The 26,498-nt window shown below is 33.9% G+C and overlaps 1 protein-coding gene across 4 annotated transcripts in view; it reads left to right on the plus strand.

Moving 5' to 3' along the window:
* The window catches only part of PSD3 (pleckstrin and Sec7 domain containing 3), a 435,130-nt gene that overhangs the window by 285,535 nt on the left and 123,097 nt on the right, over positions 1–26,498 (plus strand). Inside the window, exons 1-2 of one of the 4 annotated variants that reach the window (XM_051975653.1) lie at positions 5,167–5,276; positions 5,375–5,444. The exons of the other annotated variants lie outside the window; for them this stretch is intronic. Of the exons in view, the coding sequence (XP_051831613.1) occupies positions 5,415–5,444 (30 nt within the window). The 5' untranslated portion in view covers positions 5,167–5,276; positions 5,375–5,414. Of the gene's footprint in view, positions 1–5,166; positions 5,277–5,374; positions 5,445–26,498 lie in introns of those variants that run through there. 4 annotated transcript variants of the gene reach the window in all.

The raw sequence follows: 26,498 nt of genomic DNA on the forward strand, positions 1-26,498 counted from the left end.
AAAGAAACTATATTACTCTAAAAGCATGTCCATGCTCATTTATTTATTATACTAAAACATGCAAATATTTTTTATTATGATTCACAATATCCCAAATTTAGATCTAGAAAAAAATCTTAGATTTTTCTAGTCTGAGTCAGTCTCTCTCTCTCTCCCTCTCTCTCTCTCTCTCTCTCTCTCTCTCTCTCTCTCTCTCTCTCTCTCTCTCTCTCTCTCTCAATAAATGAAGAAACTAAGGCTCAGAGTGAGTTTGTGGCCTACCTAAGGTCACAGAAGGCAGCAGTAAATGGCATGTTTTTGAATTTGAACTCAGGTTTACTGGTTGGAAGTTTAGCATTCTTTCCCAGCATTTTAAAATAATAATTAATATTTATTGGCATCCAAAAGGTCAGTTAAGAGTTTGGTCTTGCTAATCTTGTAAGGTAATTACATATTTAATTTTATCTAATTCTGTACTTTTCTATAGAAATGCTTTACAATGATTAGAGAGTCCTTAGTTATCGTCTTAATTCATTGTGGGTCCCTGGCTATTTAATTTCATCTCTCCAGGCCTCAAGCTGACTATATAGAATAAAAACAATAATATTATTCCTTTGCCTGGGCATAGTATTTAGAAGAAACTTAGTGCATTTGATAAGTATAAAATTTTCATGTTTGGAATTTTTGTGTTCAGATATTCTTAGTGAAAATATTGTGTGTGGCTTTCTTTTTTTTTTTTTTTTTCTTTTCTTTTTTTGGTTCCAATAACTAATAACTAGTCATCATTTCCTAACTTTAAAAAATTGCTGTGTAAATTCAAATTTTTTTTAAAAACTTAATTAAAACAAAATAAAATTCACATTTGGTTTGCTTAACAATGTTCTTTTCTTGAGAACATTGCAAAAGCTTAGCAATGCATTTCTCTGCATTTCAAATGAAATACATGAAGAGCCTGGCTTGATTTGATGATTTTTAAATAACAGGAAATTTGGAATTTCACATTATCAGAGACCCTCTGACTTAATATGAGTTAGCCTATTAAAATTAAGTAACTTCACCTCAATTTTACTTAATGTTTAATCTTCCACATGGAATTTATCTTTAAATATTTTAGAATCCTTTTCTTAAAAAAAATAGATGTCATCACTTTCCCTTAGTTTTCCTTTGAAATTGGTTATCTATAATTCTGAAGCACAAAGTGGTCAGAGTATACATATTTAAGTATTTTGGAAAGATGCTAATATTGATGGGAAAGAAAAGCAGATAATTAAAAAGATTTATTGTGACTTTTAGCTTGGTAATGCTGTTGATCCAACAATTGATCAGCATGCTTTTGGCCATGAGGTGGCAGTGCAGACCATCAGGTGTATGTACAGCCTTCCTCCACTGACTTTAATTAAACACAGGAAGCAATTCCTTAAAGAGTAAAATTCTAAAATTTGATATTGTACAAGCACAAAGAGCTATTAGGAAAACCTTTGTTTCATTCCAAAATGTAATTTTAGGATGTGAAAGGACTTCATTTATTTCCTACTTCACATCCTGCATTTTCTGAGAGATTCACAGAAGAAAATGGTGTTCCTGTGGTCATAGATCAAATTAATGTTATACCTGGGACTCGAACCTCTGACTCCTTCCTGTTCAGTACTCTTTCCATTATAGCAGTTGCCTTTTTTATTGGTCTACTTTATTTGTTTTATGGAACTTGTTCAGGGGAGCAGTTTAATTCCAAGTCAAATGAGAAACACAAGAAATTAACTTCATTCCCCTAAAAGGGAAGTCAGTAAGCATTTATTAAGCATTTACTAAGTGCCAGTTATTGTGTTAAGCATGGGAAATCTAAAGAAAACCCCCCTACCCCCCAAAAAAGGAAGAAAAAGAAAACAAATCCCAGCCCTTGCCCCCTGAGGAGCATACAGTCTAATGGGAGTGGGGGAGAGAAGGGAAGACATCTGCTAAGCAGTTATGAACAAATACGATGTATGGGATAAATTGGAAATAATCTCAGAGGAAAGGCATTAGTCTGGAGGTGTGGGAAAGGATTCTTGCAAAAGGTAGGATTTCAGCTGAGAAAATCATAGAAGCCAGAAGGCAGAGATGATGAACGATAGTAAGTGAAAAGCATTTCACAAGGAAAGCACAAGTAAAATTCATTGAGCAGATGAATGAGGAACTTTTTTAGTCTTCATAGAGAGGCTTACATTTCTACTATTGTGAAAGCAAAGGACTGTGTCTTTTTTCTTTTAAGTCTTCATAATGCTTTATGTATAGCAGAACCTTTGTAAAAACAAACAAACCTCACCATGTATTACTCTAAAGATTAAACACAAATGACTCTTATTTGAGCCTTATATCATTCCTTTTCTGTAGCATAAAGATTATGCCCGTTTTATAGAAGATAAAGTGCAGTAAGGCTCAATGAAGCAGGTTAAGTTTGGATTTCCATAATCCAAAATCTCTCCCCTATGCCATGTTGCCTCTCAAAAGTAAAGTGGATGATGGGGGTCACAAAATATCAGTTACAACTGAATCTCTAAATGACAAAACTGGTAAAAAAGCAAATGAGATCTGGGGTCAAGAGAGCTCAGTTCCAGGTTTGATGATGCTACTAAGTAGTCTCACCTGGGACTCATCACTTAATCCCTTTAAATCTCTGTTCCTTAACTCTAAAAATACTTGAAGTTGTTGGACTCTGCGATTTCTAAGGACTCAGAATTTCTGCTTGGTGGATCTGAGATTTGAATTCCTAAGATAAAACTTTTAAGAACAATAGAGGTTCTTCATGGTGAAAGTATTAAAGGTCTGGGGGCAGAAGGCAGAGAAATTACGAGTTCTCTTTTTTTGGTTTTCATTAAACATTCAGTAATGAGAAGATGCTAAGGGCAAACTTGTCATGACAGAAGCCATATATCAATTGCTGCAAGACCTGGCAATAGCAGGATCTAATTTTACTTTGGAAAAAGTTGCTGTAATGATGTAGGATGCTTAATATGAAAGGCCCTCTCAACTACTCTTTCTAGTTTTTCTAGGTTGCTGGCCATATTTCTTCTATTATTGTTAAGTAAATGTTAAATCATTTCTCCTACCGGGGAGCCAAATCTATAAACAAAGGCAACCCACAAGAAGTCATTACAATGCCTGCAGTTCTGGTGGGTGGTTTTCAGGTTTTAGTAAGTCTAGGACTTCATCATTTCCCATGTTTTATAGAGGAAAAATACAGGGGGACAGAATGGGTAATGTCTATGTATCGTCTATATGCATGAAACTTTAACTGGGTTTGCAAATATTTAGATTTGTAATATATAGAGACTGATTTCATCGCTACAGTTAAAAATAGTCTACAATATTCCTTTTTGTTTATTCTTAACTTGAAAGTAAGCCAGAACAAGTCTGTTCTAAGCTTAGTAAATACACCTTTCTAGTGGAGGGCCCTTCATTAGCTAGGAAAAACAAAAGTTCTAATAGTCAGTGATTGTTAATAGAAGAACAGCTAATATGCTCGGGTAGATCTGGATAATAAGACTCTCTCTATGTGGTGAAGAGATAGTTAGAATGCATTGGATCTGTAAGGACCTAGATTTAGAGTTGGAAGAGACCATTAACTTCATTTTACAGATGCGGAAGCTGAGGGATGAGAGACTAGAAATGACTTTTCCAAGATGATACAGGCAAAGCTTTGAGTTGATATTTGATCCACCAGATTTCCAAGTTTCACCTTCCTCCCATTACAATATATTTGACTTTATAACCTTGTGTCTGCTTTATTCATTTACATAGCTGTTAAAATAATCTTCTGAATACCTGGATCTGATTGTACCATTTTTGTTATAAAACAAAACAAATAATTTTCATTGTTTTACCATTGCTTGCCATATAAAATAACAATAACAATAATAATATTTCCTTGCCCTGGCAAGCAAGGCTCTTCACAATCTGGTTATCAGTTTAATTTTTCACAGCCCCATCTTTGCTCAATGATCTTTCATGCCCTTTGGAGTCTAGCCAAACTGAGCTACTCCTTCTCCCACCTCCATGAATTTGTACAAGGTATCCCAGTGCTTAGAGTACTGTTGGACTCCTTTTCTTTAAAACCCAGCTCATTTATATCTGCTTAAATATCTTCTCTGATTCCCCCTACTTAAAAGTGCTCTCTCCCTTCTAGGACTTTCCCTGCACTTCTTTGTTCTTATCACCTTCCCTCTTGTTTATTTGTATCCATATCTCATTTTCCATCCTTTTTTCTGCCCCTAGATTACAAGTTCTTTGAGGGCAGGGTGATATTTCTTCTTCGTGGCTGTAGTGCCTTGTACATTGGGTCATGGTTATTATCTCTTGTATTTCTTTTCAGTAAATGTTTGTTGAATGTACGGTGGAAAGGAAGCAAATAAGGGAATTTTGGCTTATCATGACATCATCTTGGGTAGCAACTTACTTCACTTGCTCAGACAGTCCTGCCAGAACTTTAACTAATTTCGTGTGTGTGTGTGTGTATGTGTGTGTGTGTGTGTGTGTGTGTGTGTGTGTGTGTGTGTGTGTGTGTGTGTGAGAATTGCAAATAGTAAAGTAATAATATGGTTTTTCTCTTGCTTTGGTACTTGGACAACTTTAGAGTGAAGGAACTTTGGTAAAGAGGCATTTCTTCAGTAATCCTCCAAGCATTCATTAGAGAGAAACTTGAAGAACCTGTGCTCGTAACATGGGACATTTGTTGACTTTTGAACTTAATTAAAATCAGAACTTCGTTTCGTCATCCTCCGTCCCACTTACACTCCTCAAATGTCTATTATTCTGTTAAAATTGAGTTGTGAGCTAGTTAATATATTGGCTTTTGAATCCTATATCTTTAAAATACTCACAGGCCTTTAGTTTTACAACCTAGAGTAGATTCTTTATCCTTAAAGAAATCCTTGTATTGTTGAAGCAATTATTTTTAAAAAATAGTTACAGTTCCTGAACCAAAGGAGGATGATCTAGAACTAGAACCGGGTTATCTTTTTTTTTTTTTTTTTTTTTTTTTTTAAGCATGCTATTTTACAATACCACTCTTAAGGCCATGGAATCCTGAAGAGAGTCAGCAGTGAAGGGTTGGGGAGGGGGGTGAACCTGATAGCATTTCCTAGACAATAGAAAGACTTCAGAGGTTAGTGATGTAACTTGAGGTTAACATTCTGGAACTTCCTTAGAGCTATAAGTAACCAGGGATACTGGGAACTGTGTTGGTTCTTGGGCAAGAGACCACCACAGTACTTTCCAGGATCCTTCCACCCAGCTCCTTCCACTCATCCTTGATTAGGAAGGTAGTGTGGGATTGATGTTTAACTGTGTTAAACAGTTTGGGGATGAGTATATTGATATTTGTCTTCATTTTTAAACTTTTGAAAATTGTTTTATTTAGTTGTCCATACTGATGTGGACAGGATGAGCCACTGGACAACATGGACAAATCCTCAATCATTTATTACCTGGTAATTATTGTTATCTTTGATTTTAGATCAGTAAAGTTTAAAATATTTAGTCTTATTCTTCAGACCTATGTTTCTCTCAAAATCTCTATATCTATCTTTCATGATCCAACAATAATTTGTATTCTGTACTCATTAGCCCATCTTAGAGATTACAGGAATTATCAAAACTGGAAAGGATCTTAGAAGTAATCTGCTTTAACTGCTTAATGAAAAAGAAGTGGAAACTATATGATTTGCCCAAGATCTCAAGAGCTAGGATTTTGAATTTATATTCTCAAAACCTTTCTGATTTCAGACAGGTTATTTGTATGTTTGTTTTTGTTGTTGTTTCATATAGATTTCTGGGGAACCTTTCTTCTAACTGTTGGATAAAGTCTTCCTAAAAATAGTAGTTTACATTATTTACTTTGATCTCACGAAATTCTCAGAGTATTAAATACTTCCAATTTACCAGAAAGTGAAGCGCTAGTAAAGCTGGTCTTGGAACAGTAGTATATTTGTAAAATCCAAATTTGATTCTCAAAAATAGCTTCATCATTTCATGGCTTTGTAAAAATCATATGTTGGTTTTTAATACACATTCCATTCATTTGGATGATCATGACCTGGAGAAGCCCTTGGTCTTTTGCCCTAACTCCTTATAGAATGACATGCACAATTTGTACAAGTCTGCCGGAATCAGACCTGTTATAATATAATCCTCTTCAGTTTTCTTAGCTCATCATTCAGATTTCATTAAAAAAACTATTATTCAATTCAGTTCAGTAAATTAAATTAAGTGCCTACTCTATCCAGACACTGTGCCTGCCCTTAAGGGGTTTCCTATCTAATAGGGAAGACTATCTACAAAAGAAAATGAAAGGGGAAGGGTTGGGGGTAATAAGTTACCAAAGGGTACCTGGCTTGGGGATGTGATGTTCACTGGAGCAATCAGTGCTGCTGATGGCAAAAAGAAAGTTAACCTTCCCCAGGATATTCAGAGGTCTGTATATAGAAAAGCTCTGGAAGGGGTTTACTGCTGCGTCTACCAGCCCTTCAACCTGAGGGAAAACTCAACTGAAGGAGATGAGAAATATTGGCCGTCAAAAGCTGAGTTAATCAGTTTTCATCAATAGTGATAAAAATTCAGGTGATCAGTTTATACTGAGAGGTAACAAGATGTACCTCGATTGAAAATCAAATTGAAACCAAACAGAACTACTAATGGAGAATTACTCATAAATACATCAATATTTGTGCGTACGCGCACACACACACCATTATCCTAATCCTTCCTAACAAATAGCCCAAGAAATGAGAAGCTTAACTCATTAAACAAAGGAGGAAAAAATATATCTTAGTCTTTTGCAAATAACTAGGCTTTCTTGACTCATTAATTATATTTGATTCTGTTCCTTTCGCCTTCCTCATAGGATCTTTCTACATTGATCATCTCCCTCAAGAATTTTTTCATCTCCACTGATTCTCTGCCTGCAAATGACAGGTCACCTTTATCTTAAAATAGTTTTCCCTCAACCTTAAAGTTATCTTTCTATTCTTCATCTTCCTTTTCCTTCCAAACCACATACTTAATACTACAGTTTAGGACCATCCACTCAATCTATAAGCCTTGACAATCTGGCTTTCATTGCTAATGGAAACTGTTTTTTGAACAGTGACCTCCACCAGTAATTTCCTAATTGACAAATCTACTTTTACTTCCCTTTGTTAAAAAAAAAATCATTTACTGCATAATCAAGCACAAATATCTAATCTTTGTATTCAAGGATTCAACCCTGCTTCAACCAAATAATAACACACTTGTCATACTTCAAAAGCTACTGTCACCATTGAGCATAGAGCTTTCCCTTCAGCTCTGGGAACCAGTTCTAGACTCATTTATTTATTTCCTTAGTCAGCAAGTATTTATTGATAATCTAAACTCTGGGGATTCAAAGAAAAGTGAAAACTGTCTCAGTTCTCAATGAAATTACATTCTATTGAAAAAAATCTGTGCATACAACAATATACATGGATGCTATCTTGTTAAGTTGGATCTATTCTGAGAGGGAAGGCATTGGCTGTGGGGTAAAGGGGATGGCATTCAGAAAGAGCCTCTTATAGGAAGTGGGATTTGAATTGAGTCTTGAAAGAAAGCCAGGGATAGAAATGAGGGTATAGGGGGGTGGATAACCAGGAAAGAGAGATAAAGTATGATTCAAGAATGACAAGAAGGTTGAGTTGTATACATTATATGGAGAGGAGTAAAAAGCAAAAGACTAGAAAGTTTGAAGGGGAAAAGTTAAGAAGGGTTTTAAAAACTCATACTGAAGTTTGTTTTTTATTTCAGAAGTATCAAGAAAGCCACTAGAATTTATGAGGATAACATGATCAGGTCTGCATTTGAGGAAAATCTATTTGATACTGAAGGAGGAAAAGAAGGGGGAATGGAAAAAAGAGGGGGGATAGGAAGAAAGAGAGGGGGGTGGGAGGGAGGAAGAAGGAGGAAGAATATAGGAGGAGAAGAAAAGATGATGATGATTGCACAATTTAGAGATCTTTGGTAACTATGGAGAAAATAGTTTCGATCAAATGATGAGATTGTGGAGGCTTAGAAGAGAGTGAGAAGAGAAATGGAGGCATTTAATGTAGATGGTTTTCTTAAGGACTTTAACCCCAAAGGGGATGAGACAAAGAAAAAAAGCTTATCAGAGATAAATGAGGCTAGAAAATGATAGGAGGGAAGGCAACCAGGATAAGCCAGGGCCTTGAGATTGTGATCTAGAAAGCTTGGCTGCAGGAATTGGGGATGTTTGTCTTTAAGAGTATTTGGGGTATGTATATGACAATTGCATTTGTAGTGTTTGAAGGGCTGTCATATGGAAGAAAGATTTCTCCTTGACTCTAGAAACAATGGATGGGAGTTGTAGAGAAGCAACAGACATGATAGAAGGAAAAAGTCCATAATAGTTAGAGAGCTTCAAAAGTAAAATGGACTACTAGTAGTTTCCTCTTCACATGAGATATTCAAATGAAAGCTAAATGGTCACTTGTTAGACATGCTTTTTATGAAGAAGAGATTGGATTAATTTGAAACTGTCCATCCCTTCTAACATAGATTCTGAGAATATCCTCTGATTCTTCTCATGTATATAGTGGGCATTCTAGAAATGTTTAATGAGAGAGTGAATGAGTAGGGAGGAGTGCTTTGGTATAAGAGGTTTAGGACTTTACAGAAGGTCAAAGCAACTATTAATTACTCAATGTTGAAAGTATACTTTGAACCCCTTTTAAGGTAAAGCAAAAGGTTTTCCCCTAGATATTTCTTTTAGAGATGTGTGTGTGTGTGTGTGTGTGTGTGTGTGTGTGTGTGTGTGTGTGTGTGTGTGTGTGTGTTTTGTGGCTGATAACCTTTAACTTGGATTGTGGTTGCCATTACTAGCAATTTTAAGAGTTGTTATTATATACTACAACATATACAACTATTGAAAAAATTTGTTCTTGTGGATGGATGTCAAAAAACTTGAATTATCATTTTTAACTACAGCAGATTATCTTCCCTTTTTTTCTTTTTGTTACTCTCATCAGAAATTGATACGTGAGAGATTTTTCTCAAAAAGATGCATTTTTTTTCCCTCTGGGATAAGAAAAACAGCAAATAACGAATATCATGGTTTGAGTCTTGAACTCTACCACTTACTAGCCATGTGACTTGGGGCAAGTGACTTTACTTGAGTTTCTGCTTCCTTATCTGGGGAGTGGGAGTAGTACCTGAATTACATTCCTTTGCATTATTAGGATCAGTGAGATTGGTATAGCTTCATAACTTCAAAGTGGCAGTATGAATATTTGGTAATGTTATTTATACTGAAGCAGTTGTGTCATAGTGTCTGATTTTGTCACCTGTAACAATCTAGATGAGATACATTTAAAATAATCAATTTGGTTTATCTTCATTGCTCTAATGCAATAAAATGAGACGGCACACTTGCCTGGCATTCTAAGTGTCAGAAATCAGAGTGAGCTCCTTTTATTGGACATTTATAAAGAACATTTTTTTTCAACTGTTTATATCCACCTAAAATACCTATAATCATCAAATAGAATTCAGTCCCTTTTCTCAGGCATTTTAAAAGATATTGCCTGTCATTTGCTGGAATGCTTGAAATTATACCTCCATTATTTCCTTGACTTATGAGACATTTTCTATAGTCTACAGGGTACATGATGTGAACACACTCAACAGTTGTAGGGGGCTCTAAACCAGTGATGAATTCTAATCTAGTTAACAGGATGCACATAACACACAGAGTACAAGATATAATACTGAAATTTTTCCTGGAATATTTTGTCTTTTTTATGTCTAAGAGAATTAACTTATTTGTTGAATCCATGTCTATTTTAGAGAACCTAATTAGAAGAGAGAAAATAGAAATATTAGTACAGAAAAGAATTAGGAAGTAATGAATGCACTGAATTAGAATTAGAATTGGAAGAAACTCCAGATACACTAACTTGACTTTTGTATTCTTGAGATATGCTTTAAAAGAAAAGTTTAAATGGCATAAGTTTCATTTAGATTTCTCCTAAAATAAAAGCCTATTTGAGAAGATTAATAATTTCTTTAAGGCATGCTACTGAAATGTTGTTACCCTACTTAACAAAGAAGACCAAAAATCATAGATAATAAAAGAAATCATTGAATGTGGCCATCTTTGTATGGATTTCAATTCAATTTAGTGGCTGTTTATTAAATGCCTACTGTGTGTAGTTAACTATACTAGGAAGTAGAGGAACAAAGTTAATTTAATCCACATCTGCCCTCTGGAGATTGCATTCTTCTATTGGGGAGGTTAAAACTTGTTGACAAGTAATTTTATAAGATAATTTAAAGAAAATTGATTTAGAAATTTAAAATTTTTTTTAGAAAATCTATTTAGGAAAGAGCGAATTGACAAGTGTAGATATGATGAGATAAGAGGTTGAAAATATTAGACAACAGAAAATTGCACGTATTTTGGTGAAAAATCCCAAGACTTTTTTAAGTTTTGGGGTCCCCCCCCAGTTTTGTACAGGGCAAAATGGAATTGTGGGACTTTGAAGCATTGTGTCCATTTTATTTATATTGTCTAGAATTCTCTAATCAAACTTAAATAGCTTCAGATCTGCAGATATGAACCAGCCTAAAAAGAAGACTTGGTTAATAGAGATCTGAAAACCAAGTAAAATGAAGAGTAAATGGTATTATAATTGCCCTCAGTGAGTTTGATTTACCAGTTGTCAGAGTAATGGAAGACCTTGTTGATATGATTACCAAATCATCACTTTCCTTTGAATAACAGAACAGGAGGTGTGTACTATAGGATTTGGAATGGATTGTCATGGTTTTTGTTTTTGTTTTAAGAGAAACATTTTTCATACTATATGGCAGTGAGTTTCACTTCTTGTTAGCAAAAACATGTTATTAAAGGGATCATTAGTAAGCACTTAACTAGAGAGCAGTGATCAATTAAGTATTTTGGTTTCATCAGTCAAACAACCAATATTTATTAAATGTCTCTTCTTTGTAAAGGTGGTATTCCAGAAGACATGGAGATAAAAAAACGGAAGCCAAACCATTTCTGCTCTCAAAAACCTTATGTTCTTTTGGACGAGGCCACATAAAAATAAATTTAATATTCATACATTATAAGTTTAAGGTCATTTCTTGTGTGGAGGGGAGCACCAATAGTTGTGAGAAGGAAGGAAACATGATGAGAGCAAAGTGTTGAAGAAAGGTAAAGTCTGTAAGAGATAGCCCTAACAAGAGAATGTATTTCAACATGAATTAAGAAGATGGAATGACATGTATGAGAAACAGTAGGTAGACCAGTTTACCTCAGCTGTGTAGAGTACATGGAAAGATGGAATGGATTCCAAACATAGGTTGGAGTCAGGTTATGAAAGACTTTGAATGTCAGGTTGAGGAGTTTGACTTTTTTCCTAGAGATGGTAAAGAACCCCAAAGAGACTTTTGAGCATAGTTAAAACTATGGGTTAGAAATGTGATGCTTTGGCAGCCATGTAGAGAATGAGAGAGATACAGCAAGAAAGACAGAGACACTTGAAGAGAGACAGAATTAGACAGACAGACATTAGACAGGGAGATTTTTGCAACAGTCCAAAGAAAAAGGCTTGATGGAAGGCCTCAACTAGAAATGTGATAGAAGATAAATCAACAAGATCACATAGTGCAATTTATAAATGAGGTGTGAGAGAGAGCTAGGAGTTGAGGACATTTCTAAAGTTACAAGTCGGGGGGAACTGGAAAGATATTTATGGGTGCAAGGAGGGAAGATAAAGGAGAAAAAAAATTACATAACATTATTATATATTTAAAAACAATAGCAAGTAGCACATATGACTTGTAGTTTCATGCACAATCTTTTTTAAAATTCTATTATGTTATAGAAATGCTTGTTTTATTTCTTAAATTAAAAAGAAAATAAAAGAAAAAGAAATGGATTAGTGTGGACTATGGTAGAGAGGGAGGTTGTTTTTTGAGGGTAAGGTAATGAGTTCTGTTTTAGACAGGATGAATTTGAGTTGGATTCAAGATACTTAAATGGAAATGTCCAATAGGTAATTATTGATGTGGAAGAGAACTCAGTAAAAAACCAAGAGCTATTCATATTGATCTGGGAGTCCTTTATAGAGATGTTCTAATTGAAGATAGGTGAGCTGATAAGATCATGAAGAAAATATAGAGACAAGAGACAAGCAAGAACCTTTGGGCATATTTATGGATGTTAATTCAAAAAGAATCAATGACATTGCAAGGGTAATGTTTTTGACTTGGGAGTGAATTAGATATGAGGGGGGATAATTCACAAAATTATCAGTCTTTCCTCCTGTCATTGAAGTTAAATGGCAAGACAAAGGTCAAGATAGTTAGTGATGGCCCAGGATAATTCCTTTAAAGAGTTGTCAGTCAACAAGCATTTTTCAGGCCCCATTATGTTCAAGGAATTGGTGCTAAGTATTGGAGATATAAAGAAAGGCAAAAAACCCTCCAAACTTCTTTTCAAGGAGCTTACAGTCTACAGGAGTCTGAGAAGTAGTGACCAAATAGGTAGGAAAAGAAGGAAGATATAACAGGGTCGCAAAAGCCCAAGTACCAGAGTATCTAGGAGAAAAGGTTGGTCAATATTGACAAATAGTTCAGAGGTCAAAAAGGCTGAAGTTTGAGAAAAAGTAATATTTTGCAATAGGGAGTCTTAAACTGGGGTTCATAAGCTCTTTAAAAAAAAACTATTTTAATAGCTGTTTCAATGTAATTGTTATCCTTTGTAATCTTAGGTCTTATATTTTATTTAAGATATTGTTATTTATTTTTAAGGTGAAGCAGAGGTTTATAAATTTCACTGAATGGACAAAAGATTAGTGTGTTTCTCCTTCTCTGTGTTTCTGTCTCTGTCTCTCTTTCACTTGTCTCTCCCTCTCTCTGTCTCTCCTTTCCTTCCCTCCCCCTCCCACCCCCCCCCTCTCTTTTTCACACACACACACACAACATACACACACATTAAAAACCCTCTAATTAAGAGATGATTAGTAACTTTGGAGACAGTAGTTATACTTGGGTTAGTAGAATTCATTTGATATTTCTAGGGATCTTATTCCTTCAATCAATTGAATTATTGCCAAGTGCTTAGAAGGCTTCCTTAGGAATCCCTTTCTTTTTCTATCTCCTGTTTCCCATATGTGCTTTGTACTTACCCTCATTTCCATTAAGGTAGAGGAATCATGTCATATGTTGCCTTAATAGAACTTTCACTTTTTGACCTCTTCTGTAACATCCATATATTAATTCATTAGAAAAAATGGCAGGATCCAGAAAGGAGGACTATGGCTATTGGATCACAACATAATATTTTCACTTTTATTGTTGTTGTTTCTGTTTGCTTGATTTTTCTCATTTTTTCCTTTTTGATCTATTTTTTCTTGCACTGCATGATAAATGTGGAAATATGTTTAGAAGAATTAGATATATTTAACCCATATTAGATTACTTATTGTCTAAGGGAGGGAGGTTACAAATGGAAATTTGTAACAAAAGTATAAATGTTGAAAGTTATCTTTGCATTTATTTTGAAAATCAAAAGGTATTATTAAAATATTTTTTAAAAACCTTTTGATTGGGCAGGAACTGCCCAAAGGATTGCTAATGATTGCAATAAAAGGACTCCAGTGAAGAAGACCCAGAAAGTGATTAATGGACTAATGTTATTCAAGAACTCAATAAAACACAACAAATTTAAGTTAGTATATATGACTTCAGTGTAAAAATATATTCCACATCAGTGGAATATGGCAGAAAATGTTAGAAAATAGTTCAGGAATATAAAACAAACTAGATTTGAAATATATATAGTAGCATCCTCAAGCTGCATAGTCTGAAAACTTTCTTCAAGAAGAGTAATTGATATGGTGAGAAGTATATAATAACACCACTGGTGTTAAATTTTTATTTTCTTAACAGATGAGAATGTATTTAAGTAAAAATCAATTAAAAAATAAACATCAACATAAAAATAAACATTAACATAAACTATCACCTTTTCTTAAGCAAAATTAATCGGTATAGATCATGATGCATCAAAAAAAGCCTACTTAAACCAAGAAATGTTTGATCTTCTTGCCAAACATAGAACCATGGTAGCTCCATTTATAAGTACATTTATTTCATACAGCAATGTGTAGATAGAAAACCAAATTTATAGACAGTTGGGTGAGTGATCCTAATAAGCATCCTCCAAGGACATTTTAAGTTGAAAATGTAAGAATGACATTGGTTTAAAAATAGAAAAATCTATCTCAAGATTTTGTTAATTGGCTGTTGTCTCTGTGTAAAACAAAGGTATCACTATATTTGGATGCATCATCATTGTTCTTAATGAGCTTCATGAGGAAGTATGAAATACATTAGTGTATGATAGAAGACAAAGATAAAAAGAAGCTGAACTATACCAAATATATAGAGAGGAGGACCATACTGAAGGTGACATACATTGAAGGATTGAATCTCAAAATGTCTAAAAAAGGGAAAGATACTAGTGGTTGGGGAAAAAATCATAACCTTTGTCTTTGAGGTCTCTCAGTTCTAGATAAGTGATCTTATATTATGATCATAATTGTTATTTTTAAAAGGCAGTTGAGAAAATAATAATAAAAATAATTAAATAATAAAAATAAAACCCACTTATTTATGAATAAAAATTTAAAAATTGCTAACACATATGTAATAAATTAAGGTTTTAAAAACCTTTATACATATTCTTTCATTTGATCCTTAAAACCTGCTATTATTATCATCTTCCTTTCACAGATGAAGAAATTAGAAGTTAAGTGAGTTGTCTACTATCATATGTTCAAACTAAGGTCTTTTTGACTCTCAAGTCCAGTACTCTATCTACCACATTAACCCACTCAATTTCCCTTTTCTACAGAGTTTATGAAAAGAATAAGAATATCTAGTGAATTCTTAATGAAGTTAGGACAAAAAAACAAACTTTAGGGGAAAAAATTCTATAGTTGACAATGTCTTTATTGTTATACAATTAATTGGAAGGGGCAATAGATTCCCACAGTTTGTTTAAATATAAAAGACATTTGATTCATTATATAGCAAAATGCTTCAGTGTTAGAGGCTCTTCTCCAAAGTGTGTGCCTTATTTATACATGCTAATCATACAAAATTCCTTTAAAGATGTAAGATAATCTTGTTTGATAGTGTTTTGATGATTCATTTCAAGTCATAAAAAAGGAAAATATTTTCATGTGTGTGAGGGGAGAGAGAGAGAGAGAGAGAGAGAGAGAGAGAGAGAGAGAGAGAGAGCGCGCGCGCAAGAGAGAGAGCGTGAGCGCCATTGTTGAGGATGTTCACTGCAGGAGTGGAAGGAAAATTCTCAATATAGATTGAGGAAGTGGTCTTCTAGATGCAATTGTTTGTGAATAACATTTTACTGACATTTACTTTACATTCCTATACCATTGCAAATCCTACTAATGATTTGAATACTCGCCCAGGAATTCAGTCTCTATTCATAGAAAAAACTAAGTGCAAATTGTCTAGACAATGATGTACAAGTTGAATAGATGCAATGGAGATGGTCCCTTAGCACACATATCTTGTACTGATACTGTACATGGATAATTATTTTGGTCCAGAATTGAATAGGAAGAGAAACTAGTTGTATTGCTATAAAGGGACTGCTTTTCTTTTAAGAACTGATAGCTTCTCTCTGTGACATAGGCACCTTATTTTAACCTGTTGTTCTTTTGAAGCTGTATAGCTATGAATCCTTAAATAGGCTAGTCTAAAACATTTAATGTAGGTCAGCCAAAGAGCAATGCAGAGACTGATGATATGTGTGAGTTGGTTGCAACATTTCACAAATGGAAAGTTATATAGGAGATGGGTTATGCGGGCATATCACCAACCAGCCAAGGAATGGGGCTTACTCATGGCAGAAAAACAAGGAGTTAACTGCTAAGATGCTGCGTTGGTGATCTTTGTGGGGGATTTATGAGAATACACAGAACTGGACTTGCAGAGAGTGAAAAGTTGTGATCTGTATCACTTAAGGTCATACCCCAATAAGGACAACTGTCCAAATGAGTAAATATGCTCAGAAATGGGAAAGATTGCTTCCCTTTAAGTGAAGATCTTCAAGTCTGTAGTGTTCTGGTTAGTTTTCTGGAGGTCTTATGACCAACCAGCCTTCCTTTCAGCAGAGTAATCATCATGAGAAAAACTAGAGATAAAGTCCAAATTCTTTTTTATTGCCTTCAAAGTCTTGTCTCCTTTCCTGGGGCTGGGCTAGCTTTTTGGAGGTCCTCCAGAATGGGTCTTGCTTTCCGTAGAGGAAGCAGGAGAGCCCCCATGAAAGAAGATCTCTGTCTTGAAGTCTGTCTCAGTCCCAGAGTTTATGCTCCAGCCTCCAGTTCTGTCTTCTCTGGCTTTGTCTCCGAGTCTTATCCTGGCCTTCTGAGTCTGAACCAGTCTCTCAGGAGAGCTACCAGGAGACTGACCAAAGATGGAATGTGTCTCTCTGTCCTCCTCTGTCTGGCGGCTTATTATAATTACATCATTGTAGGTATCAATCTTGTAGAACTATATTAAGTACTAAGTACATGTACTGAACTAGAAAACAGTAATCACCATGCTAAACTAGATAACCTTTGTCTTATCAATTCCACTGACTTAACACCTTGTAAGAATCCTTGTTTCAAGTACAGAGTTCTGGCCCGTAACAAAATCAAGACTGTTCTGGATGCTGTAGCAAGCCAATCTTTTGAATTAGAATGTATACAAAGACAGGAAAAGAAGGTAGATTTAATATTTTAAATTTAATATTGATATTTTAATATTTTAAAAGGATGGGAAGGGGGATGCAAGTTATGTATGATAAGCTTGTTTGTTGAAAATATCACCACATGCAAAGCATTGAATATTTTAGGAATTACAGAAAGGCAGGTATGTGTGTATAAAACATAGATTCCTGGCCTTTAAGAGTTTGTGATCTGTTCATTTATGTTTTAAAACTCTTCTGTCATTTTGAGAGAAACTTATATTAAGTTTAGAACATTTCAGTAGCTTTTATTTTTTTTTGGGGGGGGGGGAGGGAGGGAATCATGAAAGGTACTACACTCTACCACCAAGAATTGAAGTCCTTATAGGTGTTATCTCTCTTGTCCCCCAAAAAGTTTTATGAAAAACTGAAAAATACATCTCCCTAGGAACTTTAAGTGGTTCAAAACAAAAAAGATTTGTAAGCACCATCAGAGCAGGAACCATTTCATGCATGCTTAGGCTTCTTTGTATTCCCCATAATAATACCTAGTATTTCTGCTGAATAAATCTTTATTAGATTGGATTATATTTTGGTTAATGTTTACTCTTAATTTTCAGAATATGTTTACAACAGAAAATTATTAATTCACGTTCAAGCATTTTGCTAAAAGAAGACTATCAAGCTTAGTCATTCTCTTTATTTAGAAACAATTTGGATTGGAGCTATTTAATATATTAAAACAATTGGAGTAGGAGATAACACTATTAATGTTTACTTATTTGCTTGAAAAATATTCCCCAAGACTCATCAGTCAAACTAAATGAATAACAGACAATTAAAAGAAAAGGAATTTTAAAGGTTTTCACATTTCTGGTTTTGTGACCAGTTGCATAGCTATAAAGCAATAAGATCTTGTTAAATGTAACCAAGTGAAGAATATCAAACTTGAATCATTACATTAAATAAATAATATTAAATTAAATAAAAAAAATCATTAGTACCTACTAAGTGTCAGACACTATGCTATACGTACAGTACAAAGAGAAAATGAAATGGTTACTGCTATCAAGGGGGAAACACCTGATAAACAGATAACTAAATATAAATATTTCAATAATTTATAATAATTTAATAATATAGGGCATAGTAAATGGAACAGTTTTGCTAGAGTGCAAAATATGCCATCATTCTGGAAAATAGTTGGAACCAGATTATGTCAAGTTTTAAGTGCCAATCAAAAGAATTTATATTTTATCATCAAGGCAATAATACTGAAGCATTTTATGGAAGTGAGTAATTTGATTAGACTTGTGCTCTGGCAATACCACTTTGAAAGTTCTACAGTAATTAGATAACTCAAAGCTGATAATCTAACAATACCTCCCCAGTTGAATTTATTTATGTTATATTAACCATGTAGTTCCAAAATAAATACATTTTAGAAAAACTCTGTTGCCTACATTGCAAAGTACCAAAGTATTATGTTTCTTCCCTCATTTCTCAGTCTTACTTTATCCCTCAGAAATTGGCAAAAATCATAAATCAGAGGTTATTTATTGTTTTGCTGATTGTCTAGATTAAAATGTTAATGATGCAGATTTAACCCATGTACCTCTCAATGGTGATTATAAATATTTACATAGAATTTCTAGATTCCTGGGATTTAGAGCTGGTAGAGACCTTATCTATCTGAGAACCCTCATTTGACAGATAGTAGGATCACAGGAACATAGATTTAAAAATGGGAAGAGCTCTTAAAACTCACCTACCCCAGGCTCATTATTTTTAGATGAAAAAAACTGAAGTCTAGAGAATAATTGATACCCAAAGTCACATAGTAACTACCATACGTGGAATTTGAATATATGTCTTCAAACCTCAAAGCATTATTTTAAAATGTGAATTTTTCCAGCCATCTAGAAATTAATATAAAAATATATTTTACTTCTTTAGTTCATTAAGGAATTCATCTTTTTCTCTTTTTGATCTTTTAACTCAATGCCCATTGAATAGGGAGCTACAATGTTAGTGATTGGCCTTCATATAGGAAAATCTTGGGTGAGAAAACTATCTTAACTAAGGCAGGTTAGCATTGCTGCAACTTGAGAGTCTTAGGATTTGCATATGACAATAGGAATTTAAATGACTTTTCTGAGGGCATATTCTATATGACACATGATCATATATTAGTCTAATAACATGTTATTATATGATATATAATAATAGTAATGACATCATTATAACAACAATAATACAATCAGTCTGTGTCAGAGACTAATAAATAGTAGGAGTTTAATCCTCAAATAACTGCTTCCTTTCTATGTTTATGTGTCTTAGACTCACTAGCATTCTTCTTTTTTAAGCTAGGAGGTTCATATTCCATTTTTCCTAATTTTGAGAAACCAGAGCAGGATAAGCTACACTGAGCTTTGCTCCCCCACCTCCAGAAGGATGAAGGAACTAACAAGAGAGGGAAAACACATTGAGTTTTAATCATCACCGACACTGAAATCCATGTCCATATTTCTCAGAAATGTTTCCTGAGGGGCAGAAAATTGAGGAGACATAGTAGCATGATGATGGATAGAAATGAGGCATTAGATGTCCTAGATACAATCACTGTTCTCTATCTTGACTGAAATTGCTCCTTATTATCGAAATGTGAAGCAATCAAAAGTGAGACACAAAAGAGCTTGGAAATGTAAATTAGTCTTGGCTACTCAGTACTTGGTGGTTCAAGCAATTCCTTATGCATTGTCTTGCCCCCAAATAAGGCACTTCCAATTTCACCACATCATAGTGTCCTATTCAATGTCAACAAAGTGTCACCGGAGTAAAGTGTTCCATGTTGTCTTTATTCCTAGTTTAAGTGGCAGCATCTTTAGTTACTAGAAAGAAAAACTAAGACTGGTTGAAAAATATTAGAGATCTGTAAACCATATCTGAAAATATATCCTTGGCTAATGCAATCAATCAATCAGTAATGAGCATTTATTAGTCACTAACTAGGTATCAAGCACTGTGCAAGCAGACTATCTAGTCCTCTCAAGGAACTTATATGTTTGTGATTACTTCATTTATTTTGGTTATGCATGTATCTTTTTTAAAAATATACATTTCTTTATGAATCAATGTTGGGAGAGAAAAATCAGAACTATCTTAACTAATGCAGGTTGGCATTGCTGTAACTTGAGAGTCTTAGGATTTGCATACAAAAGAACAAAAGGGAAAAACTTCAAGAGGAAAAAAAAAACAGAAAAAGAAAAAAGAACTGAACATAGCCTATGTTGATTCACATTCAGTCTCCTTAGTTCTCTTTCTGGCTGCAGATGGCATTTTCTATCCAAGGTTTATTGGGATTGCCATGGATTACTGAACCACTGAGAAGAAACAAATCTTTTCATAGTTGATCACTGCATAATCCTGCTGTTACTGTGTACAATGTATTCCTGGTTCTTGTTTCCCTCAACATCAGTTCCTTGTAAATTTACAAGCCTTTCTAAAAATCACCTAATCTGAAATCAAGGACTAACTCAATATTCTATTTCTACATGATCCATTTACTCTTGGCCTTTTTCCCTAGTACAAACTACTGCACCTTTGCTCTCAGCTGCCCATTTAACAAATAGTCACAAAGTAAATTAGATGAGACAGTTGACTGGCTTTACCAAAGTCATTCATTACTACTGAGACCTTACAGATTAATCAATTGATTCTTCATTATATATGAAAGACATTATAGTGAAAAGCATTTCCTAGATCTATACTTAAAGAGCATGGTTACAAAAATAATCCTCTCGGTTTTGTCAGATGCCATTTAAATGCCAAATTTTATATAGTGAGCTTGGATTAGGTTGAGATTGTATGTTACTGCAAGAGATAGACTCTAGAAGTTATAAAATTGACACATTGTCATTATTACTAATTTTATTGATGTAGATTCCTTATGGAAGAATATACTCCTATTCCTTATGTGCAATGCAGGTAAATTTTTAAATTATTTTAATCAGATTTATGGATAGGTGAACAATTTTTGTATATAGGAGATAGAAAGCAGGTGAGTCTTTAGGATTACTAATTTTGTGCTGAGCTAATTTAAAGTGTAATGGGTATATCCTCTGCTCTCTAAATGCAGATTTAACTGGATTCCTTTCCATTTTCACATTTATTTTCAGAAGCTCCTAAAGGATATCCAAGTTAGAATCTTAGCCAATTCCTATTGTCCTGACAGTTTGCCCTTCAGTTAATAAACAAGGCTTGAATTACTCGTGAGGCTTGCTTTTCATTAAGATAGTAACAAAATATTTCCCTAATATAATATGATCACTTGGATATGGTAATGATGTACATAATAGAGCAATATTTCAAATGTAATAATATCCTTGATCTTTAAAGACCATAGATGTGTTCAGTTTTTAATGTGTGTATGTATGTGTGTATAAATGCTGAGCATACATACATAAACATGCAAGTATGTATATACATACACACAAACATAGATACATACCCAGAGGATTTCCTAAAAGTCATAATGAAGTTTAATCTTTTTTTAGCTTAAAAAAATTTTTTTAATGGCACTCAATGTTTGGGGACAACTTGTATATATGCTATATTGCTATAGTATCCACATATGTATAAATATATGCATATATGCTAATATATGCTAAAACTTTTATAAAAAGACTAAAACAGTAGATAGGTGGGCAAAGAATATGAACATTTCTCAAAAGAACTTCACTTTCATGTTAATAGCCCCATCAAAGAATGTTCCAAATAATTAAAAAAGAAAGAAATAGAAATCAAAATAACTCTGAGGTTTTACCTCAAACCCAGCAAATTGGAAAAGATGACAAAAGATAGGAACAATTAGTGTTGGAAGAGTAGTTGAAAGACAGGCATGCTAATGCATTATTGGAGGCTCTGTGAATTGATGCAACTATTACAGAAAAGAAGTTGTAATCATGCAAACAAAATGGCTAAAAAGGATGCAAGTATGCTCACTTCTTAGATTCCAAAGCTATTAATAGTCCCCATGGAGGATCATTCATCAAAAGAATGCCTCTCTATTCACTGAAATATTTATAGCAACACTTTTGTATTATTGAACAATTGCAAATAAAGTAAATTATCATTGATTAGAGAACAGATAAACAGATTGTCTACCATGAATAAAATGAAATACTACTCTGTTGCAAGAAATTATGAATGTGACAATACAGAGGAGCATGGAAAAATATAAACTGACATAGAATTAAGGAAGTAAAGCGAGGAAAATAACATATACAGTGATTTATAGTAATGTAAAGGGAAGAGTAACTGCAAGATAATTAAAAATTAAAATCAAGTTTATAAAGAGCAAGTTTGGCTAGAGAGAGGAGTTAAGAAAAGGCACGTTTCATGCTTCTTTGCAAATGGAAGAGGTAGCAGGATAGTCAATTGAGTAGAAGGTCAAATATAACTTCCTTTTTTTTTTTCCCCTGTGTTGTTGGTTTTGCTTTTTTTTTTTTTCTTTTTAAAAAATCTCCCTCTCTTCCCCTTTCCCCTCTCCCTCTTTCTGGTGGTTTTTTTTTTTTTTTAATTGTAAGGTTTGGTTCCCTGGGAGTGGGAAGGGAGAATATCATTATCGAAAGGAGTATATAACTGCGACTAGATATCCTGTTAAAGGTCACATATAACTTTTTTTTTCCCCCATGTGTGTTGGTTTTGCTTATTTCATTTTACTTAATTTTTTTTTTTCTTGATAAAAGATGGCTCCCTGGAAGTAGAGAGGGAGAATCTCATTATTGAAGGGAGAACACATATTATTGTGAATGGATTTTCCTTGAAGTATCTTTCCATTGTCTTTTCTTGAAAACTTAGTACCAAAATTGACTCTTCACTCGCTCCCTAACACGGTTAATTATCATATCCTATTTCCTCCTCTAAGTAAAATCCTATAACATTGCTTGTCTTTTCCACTAAACTTATAGTCATTCCAATTTAAGTCTTCATCATCTCTCACCTGGATTATTACTAGCCTTGTAAGTAGCCTCCTTCACTCTAGGCTTTCTCCCTTTTCTTATCTATCCTTAACATATTGGCTAACTTTATTTTTCTAGTGTACTGGTCTGACCTCGATATTCTCTTGCTTTAAAATTGTCAATTTTTCACTGCCTTATGAATAATGTATACATTTTTTAATCTCACATTTAAGACTGGACATTGTCTTACCAACCTTATTTCAATTCAACAAGCATGTATTGTTTTCTATGTGCTAGGTACTTTATTATATATTAGGGATACAAAGAAAAAGAAAAATAAAAACAGTTTTTACTCTCGAGGAGTTTATAGTTTAATGCAATAATTTCATGCCGTTCCCCCTCATTTGGATGGGGATTGATGAAAACAGTGTTTTTATTGCTGAAGGGAACTCTCATTTAAGGAAATCCTCTTTTCTAATGCAGGCTGAGACTTTATCTACAACTCAGGGTTCTTAGATTGACTAGAACATTGAGAAATTCTGGCACATGACTGTAACATGGACTCAAACCTAAGCCAAGGATCCAGAGTTGCTGTGATGCAACTCCTCTCCTTATACAAGCTGGATTTCTGGCAAAGAGGAATATTAGTTGTCTCTTGTATGTCAGCCATATCCCATGGCTGAAATGTACTCTCTCCATATCTCTGCCTTTTTAAACCCTCCTATTTAAAATCTTTCTCTTCATATGCCAGTTCACTCAAATTGAAACTGATCTTATCCTCCTCATAGTTTTTTGGAGTATTGTACTTTTTGTCCAACTTACATATGCATACATCATATCTCCCCTTAGATTGTAAATGTTTTTAGAAAACTTGCCCCAACATAATGTCTTGGAGTAAACAGATGGCTCAATAAAGATTTGCTAAGTTTTTGAATGACTTTGTGGTTTTCAGCTATATTTGCTTTCATTTATTCATTATAGCCTTCCTTTTTCTTGTCTGCTTCATTTCTATTTTTATACTTTCAATTAATGTTCTCTACTGACTATTCTCCTTTCCCTAGGCTTTACATGGATAGAACTGAACATGAAGTCAGCTCAGACATGAGTGCAAATTCTTTCTCAGACTCTTTCTACCTATGTGACATTGGCAAGGCACTTAGCTCTTTGCTTAAGATTTGTAAAATGAGGATGTTAATAGTGTACTGCTCAGGAATATGAGAATCAAATGAAATATATAAAATATAATAATAAGGCATGCTCTTTGCATCCCTTAATGTGCTATATAAATGCTAGCTGCTATCCTTTTTGTTTTCTTAAATCATTAATATTTAACATTTCTCTGAACAATGCCTCTAGTTTTCATTAGGAAATCTAAGGAATTATTGAAATTAATAATACAGCTATTTTATTATTACCTCAATTGCAATGCATCTATAGAGGCATCATCTTTTTAAAAAAGAAAAACATTTACTAAATGTGACAAACTACTAGTATAGAGTTATAGACTCTTCCCACCTTTATGATGCTAATATCACAAGGGGAGGCAAAAATTTAGGCTTTTCACATTATGATGAAGGATGTACTATATAATATAATATGTATAAGATATACTCCCCAAGTTATTTTTAAAATTTTATTTTCAGTTTATGGAACAAAACAAATATTTCTATAACATTATATAATAATAAAGATAATTTCACTTTCAACAGAAATCTACCATGTACAACTTGTTATTCTCTCCAAATAAGTAACAGTTACCATATAAATTTTTACTCCCTTTTTTCCTTCCCTTTCCCTTATTCCTTCCCCAAGATGGGTACCATTGCTTACACACACAACTATTCTATATAAGCATCTGTTTATCAGTTCTTTCTCTGGATATCGATAGGATCTTTTCTCATCTGTCCTTTATTTTTAATTTTTGTATTTATAATATTCAAAGTGATGTCATTGCTCAGTCATTCTATAAACAATATTGCTGTTACTGGACACAATCTTCTCTTGGTTCTGCTATCTTTGCTCTTCATTATTTTGTGCACATCTTTCCGGGACCACCTAAGATCATAGAGATCATGATTCTCTATATATTCCACCATAATCATATATCACAACTCATTTGATCATTCCCCAATTAATAGGGATCCCTGCAATGTTCAGTTCTTTGTTACCATAGCAGAGCTGCTATAAACATCCCATTCACATTCAAAGTTGTAATTACTATTTGTGAATTTCTCTCCTCATTTTTATTCATTATTTTCTTTCTTAGCCCCTCCTTTCTTAATTACCTTATTTTCTTCTCCTAATCACCCAACCCCCACTTTGCCACTCCTCCAAGAGCAATCCACCTCAAATTGCAGTGGATAATTCTGGACTTCCTTGTTTGAATAGTCCAATAAACAACTTTGTAGAATCTAGATAGCTAAATGGCAAAGTTAATGACCTATCTTTTTAAAAGTTGTAGTTTGAGTCCATGATAGCTTCTGGGTTAAAGAATTGGACCTACTAAAAAAAAAAGCTATTCTTTGGTACCTTTCCTAAACATTCCCTTTCTTTGCCCTTTTCAGAATGTACTGAAAATACCCAACTCTCACTTACTAGCTAGTGGGATGTGCCACTTAAACACGTCACCTTTTTGCTTGTTTTACTGACAGCATCTCCAGTTACTTTTAGGAAAAAGAAGTGTTAAGATCTAGGAGCTGCTAGAATTCCATTTTGGCTTGCTGGAGCAGAAAATATGTAAAAAGAAGTGATGAAAAATGAAACTAGAAGAGTACGTTGGAGCTAGGCTATTGATAATCTTAAATGCATGGTGAAAACCTTTGTTTTATCCTAAGTAGGGAAGCCAGGAATGTTGGAGATTAATTTGAAAATCATATGAATTATTTCCCTAATAATGACCAGTCATAAACATGTCATAATCTGTTTGGTTTTTATTTTTCTACCTAACCCCTGTATCATCACAAGTGCATAATAAATGTTCATAAACAGAATTGATTATCTACTATAGCCCATGCAATGAAAATTTGTAAGTTTCTATTAAGCTGACTCCATTGCATTCACACTTTGGACAATGTGTGTATACTGTGACAGGTTAATGGACTAAAGATAATAGTTTAAAGACTTAAAATTTTTAATTTTGAATTCAATGGACACAGAGAGTAGACACATTTGACTTGGGAAAATAGGATATAATCACGGGATCTCCCTATTATTCTTCCCATATAACTCCCCTTTTGGACAGATCCTTCTACTTTGAATTTTTAAAATTCCAAAATGTTACTATTGTTTCAGGCTTAGAAGATTAATATACCCAACCTTGGAATAGGTTCAAGACCACTGGCATTATGGAATACTGTCACATTTTATTCTCAGCTGCCTCTTTTTCCCAAGTACTTGTTATTCCTTTGAATGAGACTTTATAGACATTTCCTACCACTTTGGCCTTATATCTAATTCCAAACGGAATTGTATTCATTATGAAGTCAAGTTATTAAAATTATTGGTGATTGTGAATTTTTCGGAGATTTCATTCCCAAAAAGGGGGCTTTGCTATTGATGTGTTCTTTTTTCTTGTTACCTCCCCCTCCTTCCACATCTATCTTTTTCTCATTAGGTTTATGTATAAAATTTTTATGTGTGTCTTCAAAACTGGACATAGTGAAATAGGAAGATATTCTGGATTTGGAAGCATAGGAATTCAAAGTTGTGCCTCTTTCAAATATTACCCATGAGACTTTGGGCAAATTGTTAAACATCTTAGGTCTTTTATTCTTCTCTGATGA

Source organism: Antechinus flavipes, chromosome 2, assembly GCF_016432865.1.
Source record: "Antechinus flavipes isolate AdamAnt ecotype Samford, QLD, Australia chromosome 2, AdamAnt_v2, whole genome shotgun sequence".
Lineage (NCBI taxonomy): Eukaryota > Metazoa > Chordata > Mammalia > Dasyuromorphia > Dasyuridae > Antechinus > Antechinus flavipes.